General features: G+C 56.7%; 1 protein-coding gene and 1 long non-coding RNA gene across 2 annotated transcripts in view; one reads left to right on the forward strand and one right to left on the reverse strand.

The window, feature by feature from the left end:
- Positions 1–22,308, forward strand: part of SLC38A3 (solute carrier family 38 member 3) — an 86,986-nt gene extending 64,678 nt beyond the window's left edge. The window contains exons 10-16 of the mRNA XM_054033510.1: positions 10,170–10,346; positions 10,933–11,012; positions 12,049–12,149; positions 12,585–12,709; positions 13,282–13,426; positions 15,373–15,476; positions 17,008–22,308. Coding sequence (XP_053889485.1) covers positions 10,170–10,346; positions 10,933–11,012; positions 12,049–12,149; positions 12,585–12,709; positions 13,282–13,426; positions 15,373–15,476; positions 17,008–17,112 — 837 coding nt within the window. The 3' untranslated portion in view covers positions 17,113–22,308. The remainder of the gene's footprint in view (positions 1–10,169; positions 10,347–10,932; positions 11,013–12,048; positions 12,150–12,584; positions 12,710–13,281; positions 13,427–15,372; positions 15,477–17,007) is intronic.
- On the reverse strand, positions 55–10,203 carry LOC128840051 (uncharacterized). Its single transcript, XR_008445597.1, has 2 exons — positions 6,198–10,203; positions 55–2,467 (listed from the first exon to the last, which is right to left on the reverse strand). It is a non-coding gene; the product is annotated as an uncharacterized LOC128840051 (long non-coding RNA).
- Positions 22,309–25,189: the final 2,881 nt, after the last annotated feature.

The raw sequence follows: 25,189 nt of genomic DNA on the forward strand, positions 1-25,189 counted from the left end.
TCGTTTCCCCCTGGAGCTGCCCAATTACCCCAAGGAGGCACGGGAGTCTAGAAGACGGCTTCAAGTTCTTTATTGATCAGTCAGCTGAGCGGGTGTCCCCCTCGACTCATGCCAGAGGGAGGAACACACCTTACAAGCACAACTGGGCTTCTTTTATACAGAGAGACAAACAACTTAGCATGTCTAAATTCTGCTAACCTATGCTTTGTTTAAATTCAGTTCTAGTAGTAATCAGGATACATCTGTTTAGCTTCCCGTCCTTCACATTCCTTTCCCAGGGTCCGTCCAACCCCCTCCCCTTTTCCATATATCTTCTATACATCCTGTATACGTGCAGCTTCATGCATGGGAAACGACAGTGAGAACTGAGATAAGCATGTTTACTGGGATAACAAGCAGAAGCCGAGATAAGCATGTTTTTCGGTTTTTGGGCCTAACAAGATTCCCCCCTAAAAAGCATTTTGAGAGCCTTATGGCCCCCAATCCTCAGCCTTCACCGGCTGGTATAGGGCCATCATTTGTTGGTGTATAATTTGATTAGCCATTCGTCGGACTAATGCAACTACACAGGGAGCAAAGCAAGCTAGGGTTAATAGGGTTGTAATAAAGAGTACAAAGAGAAGAAGGCCTTCTTGGAGCCATCCCAGTTGCGGTAACCAGGACGTGAACCAGTCCATATTCCACCCACCCCATGTTTGGACCGGGACATGGGCTAGCTTCCTCATTTCTTTTGTTAGCTGTTTTACCGCCTTTCCATTATCATCTATTTGTAAACAGCAATTAGATTAGTTTAATTTTGCACAGATTCCCCCTTCTTCTGCCAGCAAATAATCAAGAACTAGATGGTGCTGGTAGAGCACATTCCTCATCTGAGTGGACTGATCGGCCAAAAGATCAAGAGCTGCAGCCGTCTGATTAGTTATTATTTCTAAAATGGCTTGCAGCCTAATTATCCGATTCAAGTTGTAAATGGGCTCCCTTGCCCCTGAGATCCACTCATTAGGATTCCATGTAGCTGGACCATAATGTTTTATAATTCTCTCAGGGGGCCACTCCTGAGCCCCCCATGTTTGGGAGCTTCCGGCGGTCAGGGTGGAATCCACGAACCGCCTTTCTCTAATTAAACCTTAATTCCCAATTTATTTCCCTGCATCTGGGGTAATAGAAAGAACAAGGGTCTTATATATCCAACATAACATATCCCAGACCAATTTGGAGGCAATCTTCGGTAGGCATAGGACCCGCGGATCCAATAATGGCCCTTTAGAGCCCAGGTTCCATTAGCAAAGGGGCCATCCCAGGTTTCCTCATTCTCATCGTCCTCTAGATGGTCAAAATATAAAGGATTACCTGGCCCTAAAGGTCCCCCCACCATTCCATCAGCTGAACTGCAATAATCACATCTCCACGCCCCAGCTCCTGCTTTCCAGACTCAATCGCAGCCCCATTTTGGCTGATTGGTGCTAGACCAGAATTGTTTAAAACCCCATACTCAAGTTCCATTCTGATTCTGCCATGCCCATTTGAAACCACCGTACCACGTGGTCCTTGCTAGTGGTATTGTCTAGCTGGCAACTCGTGAATAGGGCGTCAAAGAACCCATCCTGTCCTACCGCCCTGCAACCTTCGGCCGTAGGGTAGTATTGTTTGGAGCATTTCACCCAACTATTATTGGTGAGCCTCACATGGGTCTGGTTCCATTGCCCCTGATATTTAGAACAGTCATACAGATGACAATAAGGGTCCCAGCAATCAAACCCTGGGGATAGAGTCCAATCACACTTGCTTTCTCCCAAGTACACTCCCTCCCGCCTTGTCCGATTAAGGCAGAGAATACCCATTCCAGAAGAATACAGTCGCCAGGGGCTACTATCCTCAGTCCAAACCCCCGTTCCGTCGTGGACTATACTCAAATTGCTGAGCCACCATTTGGGCTGTACCGGCTGGGCTACCCAAGGCCATTCATTTAATTCCCCTGGGCCTCCGCGTACCCATCAGTTACTGAGGTTAAAGGATTTTGCTATTGTCTCCCCCAGCTGTAAAAACCTATTTTCCCAACCATAATAGTGGTGGAAGCACATAAACAAAGATATTAACAATAATTTCATTATCTTTTTCTAAACAGTCCCTTTAGTCCGTCCAAGTACTGATACTCCCAGGTGGAGTCTTCACCTGTGCCACCCCGGGCATCCGGAGCCGGGGCGGGCAGAGGGCCGGTGTCCTCTTCCACTGACTCAGTTTCTAGGTTAGGGTTCAGAAACCGTTTTACCCGCGTATGGTGCGTCCATTTGTCACTCCCAATAACTTTGACTGCAGCTTGGCTGATGAGCAAGACAGTATGCGGGCCGTCCCACCGTGGTGTAAGGGGTCACGCTTCCACTTCTTGACAAGGATCTGATCACCGATCTGGAACGGGTGCACAGGCTGGTCCAAGGGAAGGGCCTGAAAAGGCACCGCGTCGATGCAGCTGTAACAAAACAGATTGCAACCCAGAGACCTGTTTCCATAAGGAGTCCTTCCCCATTTCCCAGTTTACATCCTCCCGGAACCCCGGGATAATGGTGAAAGCTTAAGACCCTTACGTGGGGCCCTTCGAATGCGGGTAAGGGCGAGTGGTAACGCATCAAGCCACTTTAAACTAGACTCTGTGCATAGTTTAGTGAGGGTATCCTTGAGAGTTCTATTCATTCTTTCCACCTGTCCCGAGCTTTGCGGCCTCCAGGGTGTATGCAACTTCCATTGTATACCAAGTGCCTGGGACACCTGTTGCAAGACTTCAATACAATCATGAGTGGGGCTGGTCTCATAGGAAACCCAAGGGTCAGGCAATAGGGTAGCTAGGTTGAGGGAACTAACTGTCCTAAAGGTTAAGTTAGGGGCTAGCAAGGGCCCTACCTCATATCTGGTATGTCGACTGGGATTTAGATGCTTTTCCCCGGCGCCTGTCCCCAGTATTTGAGGCACCCCGTGGGGAACCACAACCTCAGTGTCCCCCCCCAGGGTAAACTTTTCAGCCTCCTGTACAAGGAGAGCGGTTGCTGCAACGGCCCATAAGCAGGCAGGCCACCCCTTGGCGACAGGGTCCAAGACCTTTGAATAGTATCCAATGGGTCGCCAGGTTGGTCCTGACCTTTGGCACAGGACTCCAGCTGCCGCCCCTCCTCTTTCATGAACGTATAGGGTGAATGGCTTCCGGGAATCTGGGAGGGCTATAGCGGGAGGCTGAACCAAGCCTTCTTTAAGCTCTCGAAATGCTTTTTCCATTTCCCTGGTCCATTTCCAGTGGAGCAGACCTTCTTTAGTCAAAGACTCATATAGTGGTCTGGCTTTTCCCCCATAGTCAGGGATCCAGAGTCGACAGAAGCCAGTCAATCCCAGAAAAGCCCTTAATTCTCGGGGGTGCCGGGGTTGAGGGCTGTTAAGTATAACCTGGATTCTTTCTTTACCCAAACTGCGACTCCCTTGGCAGAGGTGGTATCCAAGGAAGGTGACCTGCTGCTTAACCAACTGAGCTTTTTCCTTTGATACTTTATATCCCTGTACCCCAAGGTAATTGAGGAGCTCTACAGTTTGCTCCTTGCAGACTGTCTCTGTTTCAGTACTCAAGAGCAGATCATCGCAGTACTGATCTATGTTACATGAAGGGTGTTTAGCCAGGAATGGGGTGAGGTCCCTTTTTAACTGGCTGCCAAAAATCTCGGGTGCACAGGTAAGTCCTTGTGGGACAACGGTCCAAAGGTATTGAGCTTTGTAGTGGGTATCTGGGTCCTCCCACTCAAAGGCAAACAGTCTCTGCTATTAACTTGTTAATTTGTCTTAGGTCCTGGACCAACCGATACTGCCCATTAGGCTTAGGCACCCCCATTATTGGAGTATTGTATGGGGACGTGTCTTCCTTTAACCACCCGCACTGCAAAAACTTTTGAATCAGGGGTTTTAACCGGATCCGAGTGGTTAGCTTAAGGGGGTATTGTCGAATTCGGACTGGGCTGCTCCTCCTTAAGGGAAATATGCACTGGTGTAGCATTCCGGGCTCGGGCCACGCCTCCTTCCTCCGCCCAGACCTTGGGATTTACCCCCCCCCCCTTGCAGCTGGCTTCCAACACTTCCCTTACATTCCAGGGAGTGATCTCTAGCATTTATGAGAGCATTCTGGTAATTAGAGGCTTGTTGCTTAGGGATTCTGACTTCCATTGTCCCGTTATCGAATGAGATCTCCGCCTGTAATTTAGTGAGGATATCTCGTCCGAGCGCTATGGGGCAGGGGGGGACTGCAAACAAACTGATGGGAAATTTGACGGTCCCCTATTTTTACTAGGAGAGGCAAAGTTTTTTCCAAAGCTGTAGTTTGTCCCTCTATCCCCTGGACTATGGCACATCCCTGAGCTCTTCTCGGGGAGCCTTATTAAGGGGGAGCAAACTAAGAGTGGCCCCAGTATCAATAAGGGCTTCAATTGGGCGGTCCTCCACTTTAATTTTTACTGTGGGATCCAGGCTGGCAGCTTGTGCTGTCAGGAGGGGCCGCTGGGTTCCCCGACCCCCCTATGGGGAAGACTCCTCCCCTGAATGTCCTGTACTGTTGTAGAGGATGGGAAGGGACGGGGTTTTATCTTTATGTTCCTTTCCCATGGCCTGTCACCGGGGGCATTCATTCTTCCAGTGCCCCTCTTTCCTACAGATAGCGCACTGATTTCGACCCAGGCAGGGGCCCTGCCCCTTCCCCGGTGGCCCTGGCCGTCCCTTAACTTTGTCCCCCCTTTCTTCATATCCTTTCCTTTGGGCCATGGCTAAAACGTGGGCCCCTTTCTTCCGAGAACGGGGGATTCTGTTGCTTCCAATTATATAGCTCACTAGTGGTAAAGGGAACATATACCATAGTGAGATTACCCTCAGGGGCTACAGTTTCCTGCAGTGGACACAAATAATTCTGTTGCAGGGGCCCTTGGAGTACCGGGCCACCCTTGCTCGATGAGCTAATAAGGGTAAACCGAATATCCCCAGGGTTATAGTCAGATGACAAGTTCCACTGCGTTTCGGAGCTCTGAGCTGTCACGGGGCCAGCCTTGCTCCTGGTGTGGTTAGACACTGGGGAGCTCAGAGAGATCGGAGGGGGCTCCCGTTTGGAAAAGTCCTGGTCGCTTGGCTCACCCCTTTCAGTTGAGCCATTATCCTCAGAGGACGGGGTGGGGATTTCAATTGAGGATACCGGAGCCAGGAGGCCGGGATACAAAGGGGGAGGGGGCATAGGATCAGGGGCAAAGGGAATCACAGCCCGCAGACAAGATTTCTTAACAGGGAAACAGGGTTTCCTAACAGGGGCATGGGCCATTAAGGTTTTAATAGTTTGTGATCTACATTTTTGCAACCATGGGGGATGATTGGCCACAAGGTCCTGACAAATATCAATATAGGGATATTGGTCCCAATGCCCATCCCAGGTCACAATGCTATGTACTGCTTGTACAACCCCTGGTTTGAGCGTCCCTCCCTTGGGCCATTCCACCCCGAATGTCATCCATTCAAGAGTACAGAATTTTACAAGCTTGTCTTTACATAATACAATTCCATAATTAGCCTGGCGTCTAAACGCCTTCCAGTTATCCAGCATACATCCCAGGGGTGTCCAGGAGAAGGTGCTTTGTCCGGACCCCATTATGCTTTACCCAGAGTTTTCCGAGACAGAGATATCAAGAGGGGGAAGAGGTATAGATCTAGTTCTAACTCAGATATCCGCTGGGTCACGAGGTTCGGCTGACCCCCCTTGCAATCAAGATATCCTGGTCACCGGGTTTCCCCTTGCAGGAGTCTTGGGGCGGCTGAAGTCAGCTTAAGCCTCAGACCTGTCAGCAGCACTCATTCATCTTTCACACAGATCCTTTAATCAGTTACAATCTCGGTTTCCAACACACCATTAAGAGGAGAAACAAGATTACCCTTCCTATAAACAAGAGTAATCCCTGAGGTTGCTCCAAGTCCCAATAATTGTTAAAAACGGCCCATGGACTTGTGGAGTTAGTTACGTTACTCATTGGCCATTATTTGCTTACCCTTTAACCAAAAACACAACAACAAGACATTTACAAAGCTACAATAATGTTAACATACCTTCCCATATACAGGCTGCCTAGGGGATTTCCACTGTCCAACCCACACCTCGGGGGCGTTATTCCTCAAACCCAGGAGGTAAACGCACTTACCGCCCAAAGTGGCCGCGTCCGGCAGTCAGACTTCCCCTCCTTCTGAAGCCGTCTTGCTTCCGTGTCCTTCAGAGTTCTCTTCAGAGAGGACGCAGCCGCCCCGGCCGATTGTGACGATCCGAGGCCCGAGCAAAGCAACAGCTCGAGGTGGCCACTCCTCGGAATTGCCCTCGGCCGTCGGTCAGTGCCCTCTACAGGGAGAGAAGTCCCATCTGGGTCGCCATTTGTTAGCCAAATGGGCTCGTTTCCCCCTGGAGCTGCCCAATTACCCCCAGGAGGCACGGGAGTCTAGAAGACGGCTTCAACTTCTTTATTGATCAGTCAGCTGAGCGGGTGTCCCCCTCGACTCATGCCAGAGGGAGGAACACACCTTACAAGCACAACTGGGCTTCTTTTATACAGAGAGACAAACAACTTAGCGTGTCTAAATTCTGCTAACCTATGCTTTGTTTAAATTCAGTTCTAGTAGTAATCAGGATACATCTGTTTAGCTTCCCGTCCTTCACATTCCTTTCCCAGGGTCCGTCCAACCCCCTCCCCTTTTCCATATATCTTCTATACATCCTGTATACGTGCAGCTTCATGCATGGGAAACGACAGTGAGAACTGAGATAAGCATGTTTACTGGGATAACAAGCAGAAGCCGAGATAAGCATGTTTTTCGGTTTTTGGGCCTAACACTTCCCCCTGCACGTCTCATGTGTCCACTGAGCTGCTCTAGATTCCAGCTCCTGGGACTCCCTGGAGGTTTGGGGGGAAGCCCCACCATTGGCTTCCTCCCCCACAAAGGGGTCATCGCTCTGCAGAAGGACCCGGGATGTGAGGCCTGGCACTGACTGACAAGGGGCCCCGTTTACCTTGCCCCTAGTCCTGGGTGGCCTGTGCCCTAGCTGGAGCTCGGGACGCTGCCGCTGGGGAGGGATCGGGAGTGAGGGGGCCACACAAAGGGCCTGACTCCGGGTGATGGGCTCTGCGGACTGACGTGGGAGCACAGGAGATAGGCGGCTCAGTGCATGAGGACCCTGGTGTGATCTCAGCCCTGGCATGGGGAGCTGCACGCCCGTCATGCGGGCGCTGAGTGCCATGTCTTTGTCTGGGGGCGGGGGAGAGTCTGGCTGCAGCTCCACATGGGCAGAGACCAGCCGCTCTTCCAGCTCCCCTCACCAGGGTCCCTGGGGGAGCAGCACAGCCTGCCAGCTCAGGGGAGCTGGGTTTAAAGCTGGCGTAGCTCCCAGGTGAAATGGGCCTTTTCTAGCGGCCAAATGGCCCCATTCTGCACTAGCTGAAACACTGCCAACTCCACTTCAGAGAGGCCCTGGGCTGGGATAGCAGGGGGCTGCGGGTTGGGAGTGAGGGGCACTGGCAGAGCTGCGGGTGAGCCCAGGGCTAGGGTAGCAGGGGCTGCGGGTCAGGAGCGAGGAGCACCAGCAGAGCTGGGGGGAGCCCAGGGCTGGGATAGCAGGACCCTCTGCTCCTGTTGGCCCGCACTGCGGGTTGTTAGTGACTCCAGCAGGGGCAGGACAGTGCCTGGTTGCTCAGCACTTGCTCCCATGGCTGCTCAGAGCTCCAGACACCAGCTGGGGACTGAAGGTCTCTGCTTTGGGCTGCAGAGAAGGAGCTGGAGCCGCTGGGCTTGTCATGGCTGCTTGTGGCCCCAGACAGGGACCTGGTCCCTACTGGCCCATCAGCTGGTCCCAAGCAGACCCCTCGGGGCCTGGCCTGGCAAACAAATGGTTTTATTTCTAGTTGAAGAAGCCTAGATCCAGGGTAGAGGGGTGGGCGAGGGCTCCGGGGCTGGGGGAGAACGCTGAGCCTTCAGGGATAGCAGCACACACGGAGAGGTTCATGCACGCACACTCATGCACGCATGCACACACGCACACACAGAGAGGTTCATGCACATGCACATGGAGAGGTTCATGCATGCGCGCGCACACTCATGCACGCGCGCACACACGGAGAGGTTCATGCACATGCACACTGAGAGGTTCATGTACGCGCACACGCACTCATGCACGTGCGCACATGGAGAGATTCATGCACGCGCACATAGGCACACACACTCATGCACGTGCACGTGGAGAGGCTCGTGCACACACACGCTCATGCATGCGCGCGCATACACACAGAGGTTCATGCACATGCACATAGGCATACATACTCATGCATGCGCACACGGAGAGGCACAGACACACTCATGCATGTGCACACACGCACACAGAGAGGCTCGCGCACATGCACACACGCTCATGCATGCGCACACACTCCTGCACACACACGCTCATGCACGCACGCACATGGAGAGGCACATGCACACATGCACGCGCCCACATGCACATAGAGAGGCTCGCGCACACACACACTCATGCACACACGCACATGCACTGTGAAAGGCACACATGCTCATGCACGCTTGCACACGCACGCTGAGAGGCACATGCACACTCATGCATGCGCACGCACACAGAGACACACGCACACTCATGCATGCACGCACACGCACACAGAGAGGCTCGCGCACACACACATACACACCAGCTCATACACGAACACACACGCACACCGAGAGACACACGCACACTCATGCATGTGCGCACACGCACACAGAGAGGCTCGCGCACACACACATACACACCAGCTCATGCACGAACACACACGCACACTGATAGGCACACACATGCACACACACACAGAGAGGCACACGCACACACATAACCTGCGAGATATGAGAATTCTTTGCCCGTCACCAAACCCTGCTGTGACATCAGGCCCTGGAAGGGCCAAGCGGTTTCGAAGACATCATGGGGTTTCCGTTGCTCATCTCGCAGGCAGGCGGGTTTGGCTCCAGCACCCAGAATCCCAGAGTGCAACTGAGACCTGAGGCCTAGTGACACTGAGCAGCCTCAGTCTGGTCCAGGGTTCAAGGGGGAGGGGGATACGTTGCCGAGGGCTCAGAGATGAGCAGCGAGGAATGGAAAGGACTCGAAAACCTGCCTGAGAGCGCGAGACGCCGGAAGCTCCATCTGTTTAGCTTAGCGAAGAGACGGTCAGTGGGTGACTGGAGCCCAGTCTGTGGGTACCTGCGTGGGGCACAGATATTTAATTGAGCGGAGGAAGGTCTAACAGGATCCAGTGGCTGGAAGCTGAAGCTAGACACCTTCACACTGGAAATGAGGCGTATGTTTTAGCAGGGAGGGTAACTAACCACTAGAACCATTTACCCAGGGGCGGGGTGGAGTCTCCATCTGTGATAACTTTTAAACCAAGATGGGATGCTTTGCTCGCAGCTCTGCTCTGAGGATTACTGTGGGGCAGGTCTCTGGCCTGGGCTATCCAGGAAGTCAGATTGGTCCCTCCTGGCCATAGATCTAGGAATCACTTTCTCTCTCCCCAGCTGGCGGAGGGGCGGGAGGTAACAGCATCCCTGGGGGAGAGGTGCAGTTAGACATGGGCGGGGTTAGGGTCAGAGTGTGGTAGGCCAGAGCAAAGCCCACAGACAGAGAGCTGGGGGGAGGGGGGGGGTCATGGTGTCTCTACAGTATCCCTTGAAATAATTTGCCAGGCCTGAAAGTTACGAGCGCCCTGGGAGCCCAGTCTGTGCCCAGGGGCTGCAAGGGGGCCTCAGGCGCTGCGGTGTGGGATGAATCACACCCTTCAGGGGACCTCGGACCAGCGTGGCTGGGGCCCAGGGTGATCTCCCTGCTCTGGCAGCCCATGGGGAGCAGGGGTTTCCGGAAGAGCAGAGAAGGACCCTGAGGGTTGGACTGGGAAGGCCTGGCTGGGTTGGTCAGTGATACAGAGGGATGGGCCGCTCTCCCCTGCCCCATGATCTCCCCCTCATGCTTGGGCAGCACCCGTCTCCTTCGCTGCCTTTCCTCCCAGGCTCAGAGCTGGGGCTGAGCTGCTGGGGGGCCGTGCGCAACACTGGCAGGGCCAGGCGCTGACTGGGTTTTCCGCCCCCTTCCTGCCCAGGTCATCTACAAGAAGTTCCAGATCCCCTGCCCCCTCCCTGAGCAGGATGGCAACGGCACAAGCAACCTCAGCGACGCCCAGGGCAGCACCAGCGACTACCAGAACGGCTACCCGGTCCTCCAGCCAGCTGCTGCTGCGGCTGCCTGCTCCGCCAGCCTCTTCACACTCAACTCCCAGGTACTGCACATGCCAGGCCACACGGCAGGCCCGCCAGGATCCCGGAGGAGCCCTGCTCTGGGTGCGGGTGTGTTCTGGGAATGCTCTGGCCATGCCCCAGCCCTGCCACTGACCCTGCTGCCATCTGGCCAAGCCCAAGGGTCACTAACCATGCCTCAGGCCCCCAAAATGGTAGGACTGGCTCCCAAGCCGTGAGACTTCACACAGTCCCCTGGGTTTTCCCTTCGCCTCAGGGCGCCTGCGCCATCGGGTTGTGCTTGGGCCATGTTTCCTCTGGACCCAGAGATGCTCTTTATTTAAAATGCGCACTGAGCTTCTCCCCAGCTCACGTGCCTCCAGGAGCTGGGGCTTGGTGGGAGCCGGCAGTTCTGCGCTGGAGGTTGTGAGCCCAGCACCCTCCCCTGAGCCCACCTGCCTGCTCCACTCCCATCCTCCCCATTCATTCCCACTGCTGGGTCATGCCCAGCCGCAGAGACCCAGACCAGGGGCGCTGGGCAGCTGGGGTGCTCTGGGTAGCTCTCTGTAGCCAGTGCCCTGCACCGTTAGCCAGCATCTCTGCTCCGTTGACCCTTGGTGTCTCCTGCAGACAGCCTACACCATCCCCATCATGGCGTTTGCCTTCGTGTGCCACCCCGAGGTGCTGCCTATCTACACGGAGCTGAAGGAGTGAGTCCTGGGGGGCCGGGATGTGGTGGGCCAAAGGCGGGGAAGGAGGTGTCCCCAGGACCCTACCCCATTGCTCCCTAGAGGAGCTTGAGCCAGTGTCGCTTAGTCCCTGAACCCAGGGTACCTCCATCGTAGGCAATGGGGCGACTCCAGGGGCCAGTGCCAGTGTGGCCAGGATCCACGCCCAGGTGGGCCCCTGCCTCTTGTGGCTGGACCATGTGCCCCAGCCAGGAGCCCCATTCCTGCAAGTGGCCTCTGCTGCTGGACTCCCAGATCTGGGTTCTGCTCCAGCAGGTTCTGGTGCCACCCCTGCCTCACTGCCCAGAGTGACCTGCCCTCTGCCTTCTGGCACCTGGAGCCTAGGCACGGGGCCGTTGGGGGCACCCCCGGCCATTCTGGGGACCCTCGATCCATGTCAGCTCTGCAGCTCACGCCCTCACCTTGCCGGCCTCCTGGCTGACAGACCCACCTGGGGCAGGGACCACCCACTGTTCGCCTGCCCCTTTCTACAGCAGGGCCAGTGGTAAGAGCAGCTCCTGCCTCCTGTCCTGTCTCTGTGTCAGACTGGCGCCCTCTCCTGGCACCAGAGAGCCCTGCACACAGCGAGGGTGGCTACTTGGGCAGCTGAGATGCTCACAGGACACAGCCTGTGAGGAGCCCTCCGATGCTTGGTGCTCCAGAGGCAGGGAGGGCGATGGGGCACTGCTCTCCAGCCAAGCCAAGCTGGGGACCCATCCATTCTGTGCTGCCAGGCACCAGCTGGCACCACGGGGTTTACCCCAGGAACGTGCCTCTCCCTCGCCAGTGCAGGGCAAGAGGGACCCAGTTTAGTAGCCTGGCAAGGCCTCGGTATCGAGAGCCTGGCTCCGCAGCTGGAGGGCCATGGGTGCCATGCCCAGGACCAACAGGAAGGGGTCCAGGCTGGGAAGGTTGAGAACAGTGGCCTACAGGCCCCCCGGAGCAGGATAAGCCCAGCTCATGTGGGTGGTGGCTGCCGGCGGCCGGCAAATCTAACCCTGCTCTGGGCATCCTGCAGCCCCTCCAAGAAGAAGATGCAGGGCATCTCGAACATCTCCATTGCTGTCATGTATGTCATGTACTTCCTGGCCGCCCTCTTCGGCTACCTCACGTTCTACGGTGAGTGCCCCCCAGGCGAGATGATCCCCACTCCCCCCCGCCCCCCCAAGGCCAGGAGCAGGCCCCTGTCGATCGCTAGCCCCAGGGGGACCCAGCCGGTGCCTGCCAGAGCTGGGTTACTGGCTCCATTGGCTGCACGGCTCAGAGGGCAGGAGCCATGGGGCTCACGGCTATGGGGCTGCCCTCTCCTGCCCAGGCACCACCAGACCCAGCCCATGGCAGGGCCCCTCCAGTGTGATCCACCCAGCAAGGTCTTGTTGCTGGGCTCCCAGTCTCTAGGGCTGACCGGTTCTGTTGTCATGCACCAACCCAGTGCCACAGCAGGCTGTTGCAGAGCCATGTTGGCCGGTTTCCCCGCGGGACAGGTCTCCCCTTGGGCCAGCGGGATGGGCAGGGCTCGCCCTGGGTGCGACTGACACGTGTTGCACCTCACAGGCCAGGTGGAGTCGGAGCTGCTGCACACCTACAGCTACGTGGACCCCTTCGACGTGCTGATCCTGTGCGTGCGCGTGGCAGTGCTGATCGCCGTGACGCTGACTGTGCCCATTGTCCTCTTCCCGGTAGGTGACGCCACCCTCCAGTCACAGGGGTGGGTGGGGGGACAAGGCCTTTTCCCTGACATCAGGGGTTGTAGCTCCCTGTGCAGTGTCCCACCCTGGGAGACACTGACGCTGTGGTCTCGGGCCCCTGCATGGCCTCAGTTGACACAGGCTGGCCGCTTGTGGGCAGTTCCAGCAGAGGCTGGATGGGCCTTGGTGACTGAGGGCAGCCCAGTGTGGAGCCCTGGCACTGCGTGATTCCTCGTCGGGTGCCTGGCCCTGCATGGGCTGCGGTGAGCACGGGAGGGACACGACAGCAGCAGGAAATGGACATTTATACAAACTGCAGGAAGGGAGCTGGGAGGCCAGCCAGGGACTGGGGCAAGCAGGCCCCAGGGACCACAGTGATGGGCACCATACTACAGGTTGGCCCTGGCAGGTGTGGGGTGGGCGAGGCCCAGAGGCCATGGTGATGGGCACCATACTACAGAGAGGCCATGCGGGCATGATGGGCCCAGAGCAGGCTGGGCTCCGGAAAGGGAACTGGCAGTGGGCCCCATGCTGGGCACGCAATCTGACCCTCTCCCCTCTAGGTGCGCCGCGCCATCCAGCAGATGCTCTTTCAAGGCAAGGACTTCAGCTGGGTCCGTCACACAGCGATCGCTGTGGTCCTGCTGATCACCATCAACCTGCTGGTCATCTTCGCCCCCTCCATCCTCGGCATCTTCGGCCTGATTGGTGAGTCCTGGCACGTGCTGCCTGAGCCGCCCCCACGGCGCTGCAGGGAGCCCAGCGCTCCCCGCACCAGCACCCTGTAGGCTGGGAAATAGTGTCTGATCTGTCATGCCAGATTCCCAGTCCCCGGGGCGTGAAATCCTCTGCTTTTCCCCAGCGCAGGGCTAGCTTCCCACGCACGCTGCCCCCTGCTGGCCTGCCTCAGCCCTGGATTGGAGGGACCTGTACAAACACAGCTCGGCCACACAAGGGAAGGAGTGCCAGTGGGGAAACTTGGGCAAAGGTACTGAGCGTGCTTTGCCCAAGGCCACAGAGTGAGTCAGTAGCAGCACTGAGATTGGACCTCAGTGGTGAGGGATTTCAGTCTCCACAGCTTGGGAATCCCTGCCCTTGCTGTTACAGGGGAGGTAGCATTGCCTACTGGGTAGGGCCTGGCCTAGCAATTTGGACGGCCTCAGCTGGGTCACGTTCCCGCTCTGTGCTTCAGGGTCCCCTCCCAGCCTGGGGCTGTCGGCTCCATCCCCGTCCAGCCCACGATCTCTGCCCCATAGCGCTATCAGTATGGTAGGCCCATTGGTCCCTGCTTCAGCTGAGCCCCCCACAACTCCTCTCAGGAGTGGCCCAGACAGGCAAAAGGCCCCGCCTCCCTTTGCTGCTCCCCTCTAATCATTGTAACCACAGGGTTTAAATGCGGCACCGGCTGCTCTCCCTTGTCCCTGGACTCTGGAGTCCTGGCCTGGCCACTGTGTTAGCTCAAAGCCCAGGGCTCCTCTTTGTTTGCAGTTTGGGTGTTTTTTTAATTCCTGTTCTGCCTTTGCTCTTGTCATGCCAGATCTATGCCTAGTATCAGGGGGTAGCCCTATTAGTCTGTATCCACAAAACCAACAAGGAGTCCGATGGCACCTTGAAGACTAACAGATTTATTTGGGAAAAAGCTTTCGTGGGTAAAAAACCCACTTTTCAGACTCCGTACATCTGAAGAAGTGGGTTTTTTACCCACAAAAGCCTATGCCCAAATAAATCTGTTAGTCTTAAAGGTGCCACCGGACTCCTCGTTAAATCTGTTCCTTAGATCTGGCCCCACTCCGCGAGGGGCCCCGGGGCAAGGCTGGCACGGCTAGCCCCACTGTTTCCAAGGAAGCTAGTTGCGGGGGGAAGTTTGGCTCTAGCCAGGTGTGGGGCTTGGCTCAGGGGGTCAGGTGGCTGTGGGGGACTAGTGTGACAGGTTTATGTTACCAATTTGCTCGAGGCGTTAGGTGATTAGGCTGAGGCCTCAGGATTTTTAGGGGAGGAGATGGAGGAGCACACCAAGTGACTAAATTTTAAAGCTTTATTAATAAAATAATAAAATAACAGTGGGGAGTGCTGGGTTTTTTATGTTATTTAGAGGAAGAAAGAAAGTGTTAGTGCCCCAAGCCTTAACCCATTTTTATACTTACATTTGTACTACCCGAGGCTGGCCAAGCCTGGGTGTAATGTAAGAAGAAGAGGAGGAAAGGTGGATGGGAGTTTTCTTTTGTGCACAGGTTGTTTGGGGTTTGCTGTTGATTTTTAATTTGCTTTGGCTTTTAGGAGGGTTTTTAAGTTTTGGGTTTTTTTAGCTGCATGTGTTTTGGCTGCATAGAGTTTGTTTGAGCACTGTGACCTTGGACTGCGGCCCACATCTTATTTTTGGACTCAGCTGAGAGCTGAGGCATTGAGTTAACCCATTTTGTATTGGTTTTTTTAGCCTTTTGCAACCTGCAAAAAAAAAAATATTTTACACTTATACCTTTAACCTTTTAACCCTTTCCAAAATGCCTTGCAATGCTTGCAACAGCATTAGCAACATACAATGCTAATTTGCTTCCCCCAAAAAATCCTAAAAAAAAAGTCACTAAATTATAACATTGGGAGCTGCTGGCTGCTCCCCCGCACCCCTGTACCCATTCTCTCCTGATGTTCTCCAGGTGCCACATCAGCCCCCTGCCTCATCTTCATCTTCCCAGCCATCTTCTACATCCGCATCGTGCCCAAAGACAAGGAGCCCCCGAAGTCCACCCCCAAGATCCTGGTACGTCCTCTCCAGCCAAGCTGACTGTCAAGGGGAATCATGTCGCTAATGGGCGCTGAAGAGGGTGGCCCTGGGCCAGCATTGACTCTGCTTTTGAGGCCCCCTCCAGAGGCCTCCTACCTGACTCTCAGGGGTGCTGGGCGCTGACCCCCCCGCACTGAGAGGCCATAGGACCAGCAGGGCAATTGGCACAGCTGAGGTCATGCCTCCCTGCCAGTGTGTTTCAAGTCAGTCACCTGACATTAATGGCCAACAATATTATGAAAACATGGTCCTTAACTTCCAGAGTCCTCCCCTCTGTGTGTATGGGGGGCACAATTTTAGGGGGAACTTTTAGGGGTGGCTCTCACTTTAGAAGTAAGGAGGTCGCATTTATACCATGGGAAGCTCCTCAGATGTCATGTGGATACAGCCCAGGAGTCCTGAATCTGAGACCATCACCACTAACCACTAGACCCCACTCCCCTCCCAGAGCCAGTTCCCTTTAAGCTGCATGGCCGCACAGCAGGCTATTAAGGGCCATGCAGGCGCGCAGCGGGGAGAGGTGACTCTCCTCTGGCCCTGGGCTGCTGAGGCGAGAGAGGGCTGGGGGGAGTCAAGTCCTCTCTCCTCAGGGAGCCTGCACCCCAAACCAGTCATCCCTGGCCCCAGCCCAGAACTTGCACCACCAGCCAGAGCCCTCACCCCCCCGTGCCCCAACCCTCTGCCCCAGCCTGGCGCCCCCTCCTGCACCCCAAACCACTCATCCCCAGCCCCACCCTAGAGCCTGCACCCCCAGACGGAGCCCTCACCCCCCACCCCAACCCTCTGCCCTAGCCCTGAGCCCCCTCATGCACCCCAATCCCCTCACCCCGGCCCTACCCCAGAGCCCTCAACCCCAGCCAGAGCCCTCAACCCCCCGCAGCCCAAGCCCTGAGCACCCTCCCACACCCTGAACCCCTCATCCCTGGCCCCACCCCAGAGCCCTCACCCCCCCACATACACACCAACCCTCTGCCCCAATCCCCTGCCCAAGCCCTGAGCACCCTCCCACACAACAAACCCCTCATCCCCAGCCCCACCCCACAGCCTGCACCCCCAGCCAGAGCCCTCACCTCCTGCAACCCAACCCCTTGCCCCAGCCCTGAGCCCCCTCCCACAGGTGGGCTGGGTCGAGGGCAGAGCTGTGTGTCTGAGGGTCACTGGTGGGCTGGGTTGAGGTCGGAGCTGTGTGTTTGAGGGCCAGAGGTGGGCATGGTCTGGGGCAGAGGTGTGTGTCTGAGGGGCATGGGTGGGTGGGGTTGGGGGTGGAACTATGTGTCTGAGGGGCAGAGGTGGGCTGGGTCGAGGTCGGAGCTGTGTCTCTGAGGGCCACAGATGGGGAGGGTTGGGGGCGGAGCTGTGTGTCTGGGGAGCACGGGTGGGCGAGGTTGAGGGTTGAGCTGTGTGTCTGAGGGGCGAAGGTGGGGGGGGTCAGATGTTGGAGTTGTGCCCAGTGGGCTGAGCCCGCCCTGGGGCTCATGTCTCCTGCCCCCTGTCTCCTCCCTTGCAGGCTGCCGGCTTCGCGGGCCTTGGCGTGCTCTTCATGGTCATGAGTCTCAGCTTCATCATCAGCGACTGGGCGATGGGCGGCGCCAAGAGTGGGGGCAGCCACTAGAGGGCAGCAGGAAGTGCCCTCCCGCCCCCACCCCACACCCTGGGAGATGGGGCTGTCTGAGCCATGCTCCCCTGCCTCTGTCCTGCTGCTAGTACTGTCCAGCAACCCGGTCCTCATTGCTGCCGAGCCAGGGACATGCCCGGGGCCCTGCAGCACTACTGGGATTTCCCCAGTGCAGGCGAGCAAGCCCTTAGCAGCCAATGAATGTAGCTTGGGGGGGGGGGGAGTAATCCCCCAGCTGAGGGGTGGCCATGGCTGTGGTGGGCCAGTCCAGCAGGGAAGCTTCGAGTGCCAGAAGGAGGAGAAGCAGGTCTAATGACTGTAGCATGGGAGTGGGCTCTATTCCCTGCTCTGCCCTTGTCCGGCTAGGTGAGCTTGCCTCAGTTTTCCCATCTGTAAAATGGGGCTGCTACTTCCCTACCTCACTGGGGGGCTGGCTGTGAGACGGAGCAGCTCCATGCACATGTGGAGCAGCCAGAAGCCCACAGACAGCGGCTCCAGTGAGGGGGGCAGAGAATTGTTCCAAGGGGGCAACAAACAGGAAGCGAGTGCTGCCAAGTGGGAAGTGACGCAGACCAAGGGCACGTCCTGTCAGGGAGCAGCTCAGTGACGAAAAAGAAACGAAATGGGGTGGGGTGTAGTGCTGTCCCGCCCTGTGCCTCTGTTTCTTTTTCCCTGCTGGAGCACAGGGCCGGACGCCCTTCAGAACCCCCTTTTCTTGAGGGTCCCATGCTCTGTGCAGTGGCTGCAGAGTTGTGCTAAGCCTGCAGCCATGATCTCACACCTGCCGAGGAGGGTGGCATTTGGGGTGAACTGAGGGGCAGGGACACCCTGCACTAGGGGGAGCAGGGCCTCGGTGTGTCTCACCTTGGCCCATGTGGGTGGAGGATTCAATACCAGCCCTAATATGCCCCCCCAGCTGCTATTGCAATGGGGGCCTTGCCCACTGCCTGGAGCAGCTCCCTGCCCCACAGCACTGAGAGACACGGCCCAACCATCCCCTCCCTTCTCAGGAGGGCCCTCCCTGCTGGCTGGCAGATGGTGCCCCCCTGAGAGTTGGCAGTGTATGCTGGAAATTGTGGCCCTGCCATTGAGCCTATATAGAAACTAAACAATCCCTAAAACTTGATTTGGTGCTAATCGAAATAGTTTAGGAGAATCTACATTAATTTATATTGTATATGTGTACACACGCAGATGTTGTTATTTTGTTACTGACCTTGCGGTTAGTGGTTTCCATGGGATGCCCATCCTGTGCAGACTGTGTCAGAGCTGGGAGGGTCCAGTGAAATCATGTTTGGTTGGCTGCTGTCTTTAATTTGGGATGCTCCCTCTTTACTGCGTGTGGTGGGCATGAGGAGCATCAGTCCATCATGGGTCTCTCCTCTTGTCCTCCCACCCGGCCAGTTGGCTGGGGTGAAGCCAAACCTGGGGGGGCCGGCAGGTGCATCAGTTTAATATCTTCTGCACCTCTTTGGACAGGTCTTCTCCACCTCTCTGACCTGCAGTCCCATCAGACTTCAGCCCAAACCAAAGATGGCTCCCAGCCCTCTCCACATGCTATGGTCATGGGCCCCTCTCCCTCACGGTCTGGCTGGCTTAGGGGCAGGACATGGGCAGAAGAAGCCACTGTGGATGTGGCCTCCTCCCAGACCCATGGCAGGAGCTGTTCTTGGGGTCTCGGAGTGGGGAGACCTGCAGAGCTCCCTAGCTAGCTGTAGGGGGAGTGGTCCCCAGGCAGTGAGGGGGTCTCCTGCCCTAACCGCGAGTGAGGGTTTGACTGCGATAGCCCTAGTGCCACTGATGGCTTTGATTTCCCTAAAGGGAGAGCCTGTGTCACTCTGAGGTTTTCCTGTGTGAACCTGAGTAGTCCCGGCAACAGGGCCCTGGTTGTACGGACTGTTGCTGGGCTGGGCTGGAAAGTGAGCTGGTAGAGGCGCCTAGATTGTAGTTAGAGGAAAAACCCCTGCAGAGTCACAGCTCGCCACCTGGCTAGTGAAGGGCTGGGCCTGTGTTCACACTGGGTCTTTCCCTCAATCCTGGCCTAAGGGGGCAGGCTGCCTGAGCATGTGAGGGTCACTCATGGAGGGGTGAAGGCAGCAGCCCCAGCAGCGTTGTATCTGTGTTGGCTGGGAGGGAACCCCAGTGGGGCTCCAGAATGGGCACCCCACTGACGGGAGTTTCTGGAGGCTGAAGTTCAGCTAGGAGAACTGCAGCAGGTTTTTCTGGACTTCTCCAGGTGCCTGGGCTTCTCTGGCAATGCACTTCGGACCTCTCCAGGGGTGGGGTACTTCCCCAAGGGCCTCTCCTGCAGTCCTGCCCCACCAAGTTGGCTCCCCCAGCCCTGAAGCCAGAGCTGAGGGGACAGCAGGGTGAACTAGCTGCCTTCTTGGGTATACAGCCACATGTAGGCTTGTGGGGCTGATGCCGTGGGGCACATGGGGTTCCCACATAAGACCTCCCAGGACCCGGCTGCAGTGTCACTCCCTGGCTCGGCAGCCAGGGCACCCATGGGTACTAGGGGCTGTTTGTGGCTGTTGTGACTCAGGGACGTCCCAAACCAAGCCACATCCACTCCCTAGGGCTCGACAAGGGCTCTCTCCCAGGTCTGGCCAAGCAGAGGAGGGTCGCTGGGCTGGAGCAAGACACGTTCATGTCCTTGGAGGGAGGCGGGGGGGACAGCCCTGCTGGCTGGGTTCAGACGAGGGCGATCAGTGGGGAGGAGGGGTCAGGGTGGGTGTGTATGTAACCCACACGCCTCCTGGGTGTTGTGCTCTGTCCTCTCTAGTGGTACCGAGACCACTTAGAGATTAGTGAATCTGCTACAGCCATAGCTCGGAGGCATGTGGCTTTTAGCTCGCACAGTAGAGGCTCATATGCTAAGCTCCAGAGGTCCCAGGTTCAATCCCACCCACCGATGCCCGGGGTTTTTCAGTGTTACATGTACACGAGGTGGGGCAGAGCCGATGGGGGAGCTGGCAATGTGCTGGTGGGTTCCATTCTGGAGGTCAGGGAACACCCTGGGCAGCAGAGGAATGTGGGGCTTGCTCTTCCTAACTGAGAGAACCGGAGGCTCAGCCCACGGCTAGGTAGGACGCAGACACCAAGGTGACGGGCACCAAATACCTATGCAGTGTAATGAGTCATGGTCTATGGGATGCTGCTGCCCCCTGGTGCCCAGGGTCGTCATTGCCTTCAGGCAGGCTCTAGCTCCCAGCATGACAGGGTGGTACCCGTGTGTCACATGCCCCTCGGTGAGCGGAGGGGGGTCTTGGGGTGACCCTGTGCCCTGGGAGATACCAGCCCTGCAAGCTAAGGAGCGATTGGAGAGCAGCCCAGGAGCCGGGAGCGCCCCACACGAGCTGGAGGATATGGGGCGAACAGACCAATGTTGTTGTGCAATGGGGCGATGCTGTGGAGTGCACTAAAGTATTGGGATGACAGAGGACATGGGGGGTGATGGTTGAGGGCATCAGAAGGAACAGCGCCCCTCCCTCATGTGCCCCAGATATTGGGGGGGGAGGGAGGGCAGGCATGTGTAGGGCACCTGGCCCACAGCTGCCAGCAAGACGGCCCTTCTGCCCCATGAGTGCAGCCCCTTCCCTCCCACTAATGCAGGGCCAGCAGCAGACTTGTAGAGGGCGCTCTGCCCATGCACTGCGGCCCCTACCCAGCGCCCACCGGGCACAATGGAAAGATGCTCACAGATGACAAGGGTGCAGGATCAGGCCTGAAGCTGGTGCATTATGTGCCATCACGCCCGCTCCCCAAGGGGCAAGCAGAGTGTGTCCCCCCGCGATCCACCCCTGGGGAAGCAGGCCAGGATGCAGATCCACCCCCTGTGCTAAACCCACCCTGCAGCCCTGTGCTAACACTGTCTGACTTCCTGCCAGCCTGCAGCGCCCCCCAGCCGCCCGCCTGCCCACATCACTCCTCATGCCTCTGGGCGCCACATACCCAGGAACCTCTGGGTCACACTGAAAAATGAGCGGTCGCCTCACAGTCTCCGTTTGCTGCGTGACGGGCACCGTATGAATGGAGCGGGGGCGGGTGGGCCAGGGTATTTTCGGCAGCACTGTGATTGCAAGCGAAATTAAGCAACCCACCGTTTCTTGGGGTTGACTAAGTGCAAATGAAGTAACTCAGAGATGTATTTTTGTATTGGGGGTGGAGGAAGCTGGACAACTTTGTGTCAATACTGTATATAAGAGTAGGTGTTTCTAAGGCGTGCTGTGTTGCTCTCAGTATCTCTGTATAGTGTATATATGCTACATAGTCAATGGAGAGGGATCACTGTACCAGATGACCTGTCTACGCCGCAGAGAACTGACCATGAGATCTGTCCATTCAATAGGCTGGCGGCCACTGCGACAGTGGCTACTAGGGGACGTCTCCAGATGTCGTTGTGCTGGTGTTAAACCATCTCCCCCATGGGCTGTGGATTAGGGCCCTCCTGAAGAGTGGGGAGGGCTAGACAGTCGCAAAGCTAAAGGATGTTTTTAGTCAGCTTTATAAGGGCCCGATCCTGCGAGGCGCTGAGCGCCAGCCCGGCAGGGGCAGGCGCTGCAATCAGTGGGTGCTACTTGCCTCCCAGGAAGGGCTCAGCACCAGCACCACTCCAGAAGTGTGCCACAGTCTTGGTTACCTGGGGGCTCTGTGGTATTGGAGAGCTCAAGTTGCTGTGCCTGGCTGGCACGGCAAGGGAGGTGTGGGGTGGCTTATAACCACAACCGAGGCTCTCTGCTTCTCCCAGCTTGGCCGTGCTCAGTGGGTCATTGCACCCCTGCCTTCCATTAAGAGGTGGCAGGGCACGGGTCAGGTTAGCTGGGTGGCGGCAGGTTGGTATGGCCGTCCCTCTCCATTGCTCTGTCTATGAGGCGGCTCAGCAGGCTGCAGCGTAAGGGGTCAAGCTGGTTTCAGTCTCACTTTGCATTCGGGACCCTCCTGTGGGGGTCAGGCTGAGCCTCCTGTCCTGTGCCAGCGCTGGCCTCCCATGCTCTGTCCCTTCGCTGGCGCATTCCCAGCCTGTGAAGGGGGAGTGAGGCGCTGGCCAAGGAGCCGCGGAGCGGTACCATGTGATAGGGCTTGAGGTTGAGGTTGGTTTTAAATTATATGGTTAAATTAGATTTTTATTTGGAAAGGAAACAAACAACCCTCCCCCCTTTTTAAATAACAATAAAGGAAAAGCAAAACCTCCCTGGGTTCCGTGTGTTCTTGACACTGGGAGCTAATGGGATGGACCCAGCGTGGAGCGAGCTGAGGTCCTGCAGAACTACATGTGTGCGTGACTGCAGCGCGCATGCCAGACCCATGCTAAAGATTCACGCCCATTGTGGCTCAGGCACAGAACGGGACATACAGCACACACGGATCAGTGGGGAGCCACACCCTGGAAGGAAGGAAGTCACTCGCTTGTGGATTACTGTATGACATGGTGACTGCCTCCATAGAAACCAATGAGCTCAGCCCATGTGGCCAAAGGCAGATCTAAGGAGTTTATGTTTATCCCCTTCAGGGGTTGAGATGAACATAAGGTAGGCCTTTCATCTGAGCAGACTGAAAATGGACACAAGGAAATCATCATTTGTGCAGCATGCAAAATTAACTGGCAGAACTCACTGCTACAAGGTATCACTATGGCCACCAGCAACGTAGTTGTTTTTTTTTTAAGGCTGAGGCATTTATATAGAGAATGAAAACACCCAGAGTTATCATGGAGAGACTCAAACATTTAGAAAGGTTTTAAAGCTGCATGTTTCAGGGCATAAACCAACTAGGACCTAATGCAGGTCAGGAAGGAACTGCCCCATGGACAGGTTTCGTCATTGTCAACTAGGGGCTTTCTTTCACTTTCCTCTGAAATGGCTGCTGCTGGATTGCCCTGATCCGCCAGTTCCTGTGTCCCATGCATGTATGTGAGCAGGTTGGTAGCTCAGCAGGCACATGCTCTCTGTAGTACAGTGGGTACACGGCAGCAGAAGCCCAGTCTGTGATCGCTGCAGAGTGACTGCACAGTGCAGTAAGTACAATGAAGACATTGGTCCCTAGGTCACAGGGGAGACACATTGGTGCCTGCAAGTGTCTGTCTAAGGGCCCCGATGCACAGGGAGGTGGATTAGGCCTCCTCTGGTTGGGGATCCCAGGGCAAGCACTGTCTGGGCCCGGCCCCATCAGCGCTCATTTGCTGTTACCGTGTAGGTGGAACTGAGGCAATGGAGAGTGCAGTCAGGCGAGCTCCAGCGACTCTGCCGTTCAGTGAGCTGCACACACAGCCCCAATTCAAGGTAACTCTGCTCCAGCCAAAAATACATGGGGCTGCCGTTTTGTCCAGCGTCATCAACGAAACACCCCAGGGCTAGGTCAGGCCTCGGACAGGAAACCACCCCACAGCGTTCCCTGGAGCCAGTGTGCAGATGAGTTGGGGCTTTGCATAATGATAGGGGCAGCTGGGCAGCAGGGAATGGGGGAGCATCACCTCTCTTAGGGTCAGTGCCCCAGCCGTGTGCTAGGGGTGCTGGGCAGCAGGGAATGGGGGGGTGTCACCTCTTTTCTTAGGGTCAGTGCTCGCCCCCCTTTCCAGCAGCACGCCAGCATGCCTGGCAATGGCAGGATGACCACAGCGAGTCCCCAGCAGAGGGCAACTGCTAGGCCTGCACGGTGTGCCATGAGGTTAGCTGCATGGCAAGTCGTCCCCTGGCCTTCGTCTGGTGCTTTGCTCCCAGGCAGGCGGCTGGGTGGCACTGCTGTGGGGTGTGAGGGCAGAGAAGCGGGAGAGATGGGGGCTGGCAAAGGGGGTGAACCCAGTGGCTGAATGGGGGCCCGATCCTGCCACCTGTCTGAATTGTCCCCTTACACCAGGGCTTGTCACAGGGTAACTGGCCCTTTAAGGGTGCTGGGCTCAAGCCCTGCCCCGTTACCAGGCTGGCTGGTGAAGGGTGTGAGGCTGGGGCTTGCCCTGCAGATAACCTGATTTAGAGACCAAGCAATGCCACGAGGGGCAGAGATAGGCAGGGGCAGGAGCCCCAGAGCCGAGCGGGTCTCCCCGCAGGAAAGGTGGAAAGGCCTGGCTGGGCCTGGACAAGTGGCCAGGAGGGCAGGGCAAAGCCTGGGGCAGGGGCTTGCCAGCCAGCTGAACGGGGCAAGCTAGTGCAGAGGGCTCAGAGAGACTAGGGGACCATTCCTTTCTCCAGTCTGAGCACCCATCTTCCACCAGCCATTGGCTCCCACCCTGCTACCCTGTCCTGAGCCCAGTGACTCTAGCCAGCCCAAAGCATGCCAGGCCTCAGGAGCCAGCTGGGACCAGGCGGGACCGAGGGGCCCTCAGTGCCCGAGGGAATGGCTTCAGTGAGCCGTGCCCAGGTGAACCCCAGCAGGTGCCCATGCCCCGTGCTGCAGAGGAAGGAAAAAACCCCTAAGATGCCAGCTGTTACCCGGCCGGAGGAAGTTCGGGTCTAGGGCAGGGGTTTTCAAACTGGGGGTTGGGACCCCTCAGGGGGTTGTGAGGTTATTACATGGGGGGTCGCAAGCTGTCAGCCTCCACCTCAAACCCCGCTTTTCCTCCAGCATTTATAATGATGTTAAATATATAAAAATGTGTTTTTAATGTATAAGGGGGGTCACACACAGAGGCTTGCTATGTGAAAGGGGTCACCTGTACAAAAGTTTGAGAACCACTGGTCTTGGGGTGTTTGCCGCCACTTTGTGGCCAGGACTGTAGTGCACGCAGAGCACTGCTGGAAGCCATAGTACACTGCTGCTGAGCTGGGAGCCTGGGTTGCCACCTAGTCTCAGCCAGGGTCCAGCTCCCTCCCTCACAGCCAAACACCCAGCTGCAGGCAGAGAGAGAGAGAGGTAGATGCTGGGGAGGGGGACTGGCCCTCCCCCTCTCTTCCACCCCCACCCCACCCCTGTTGCAGAATCCCAGCACAACTGGGCAGCGTGGGCAGCTGGGGCTGGGCAATGCACAGCACCACGGCTGAGACTGCCCAGGTGTGACCAGGGGTGGGAGAGCGTGGCAGTGCCCCCTCCACCTCTTCTTGTGCCCCTCGAGAAGAGGGAAAGGAGCCATGGCCCCAGG

Source organism: Malaclemys terrapin, chromosome 7, assembly GCF_027887155.1.
Source record: "Malaclemys terrapin pileata isolate rMalTer1 chromosome 7, rMalTer1.hap1, whole genome shotgun sequence".
NCBI classification, from domain to species: Eukaryota; Metazoa; Chordata; order Testudines; family Emydidae; genus Malaclemys; species Malaclemys terrapin.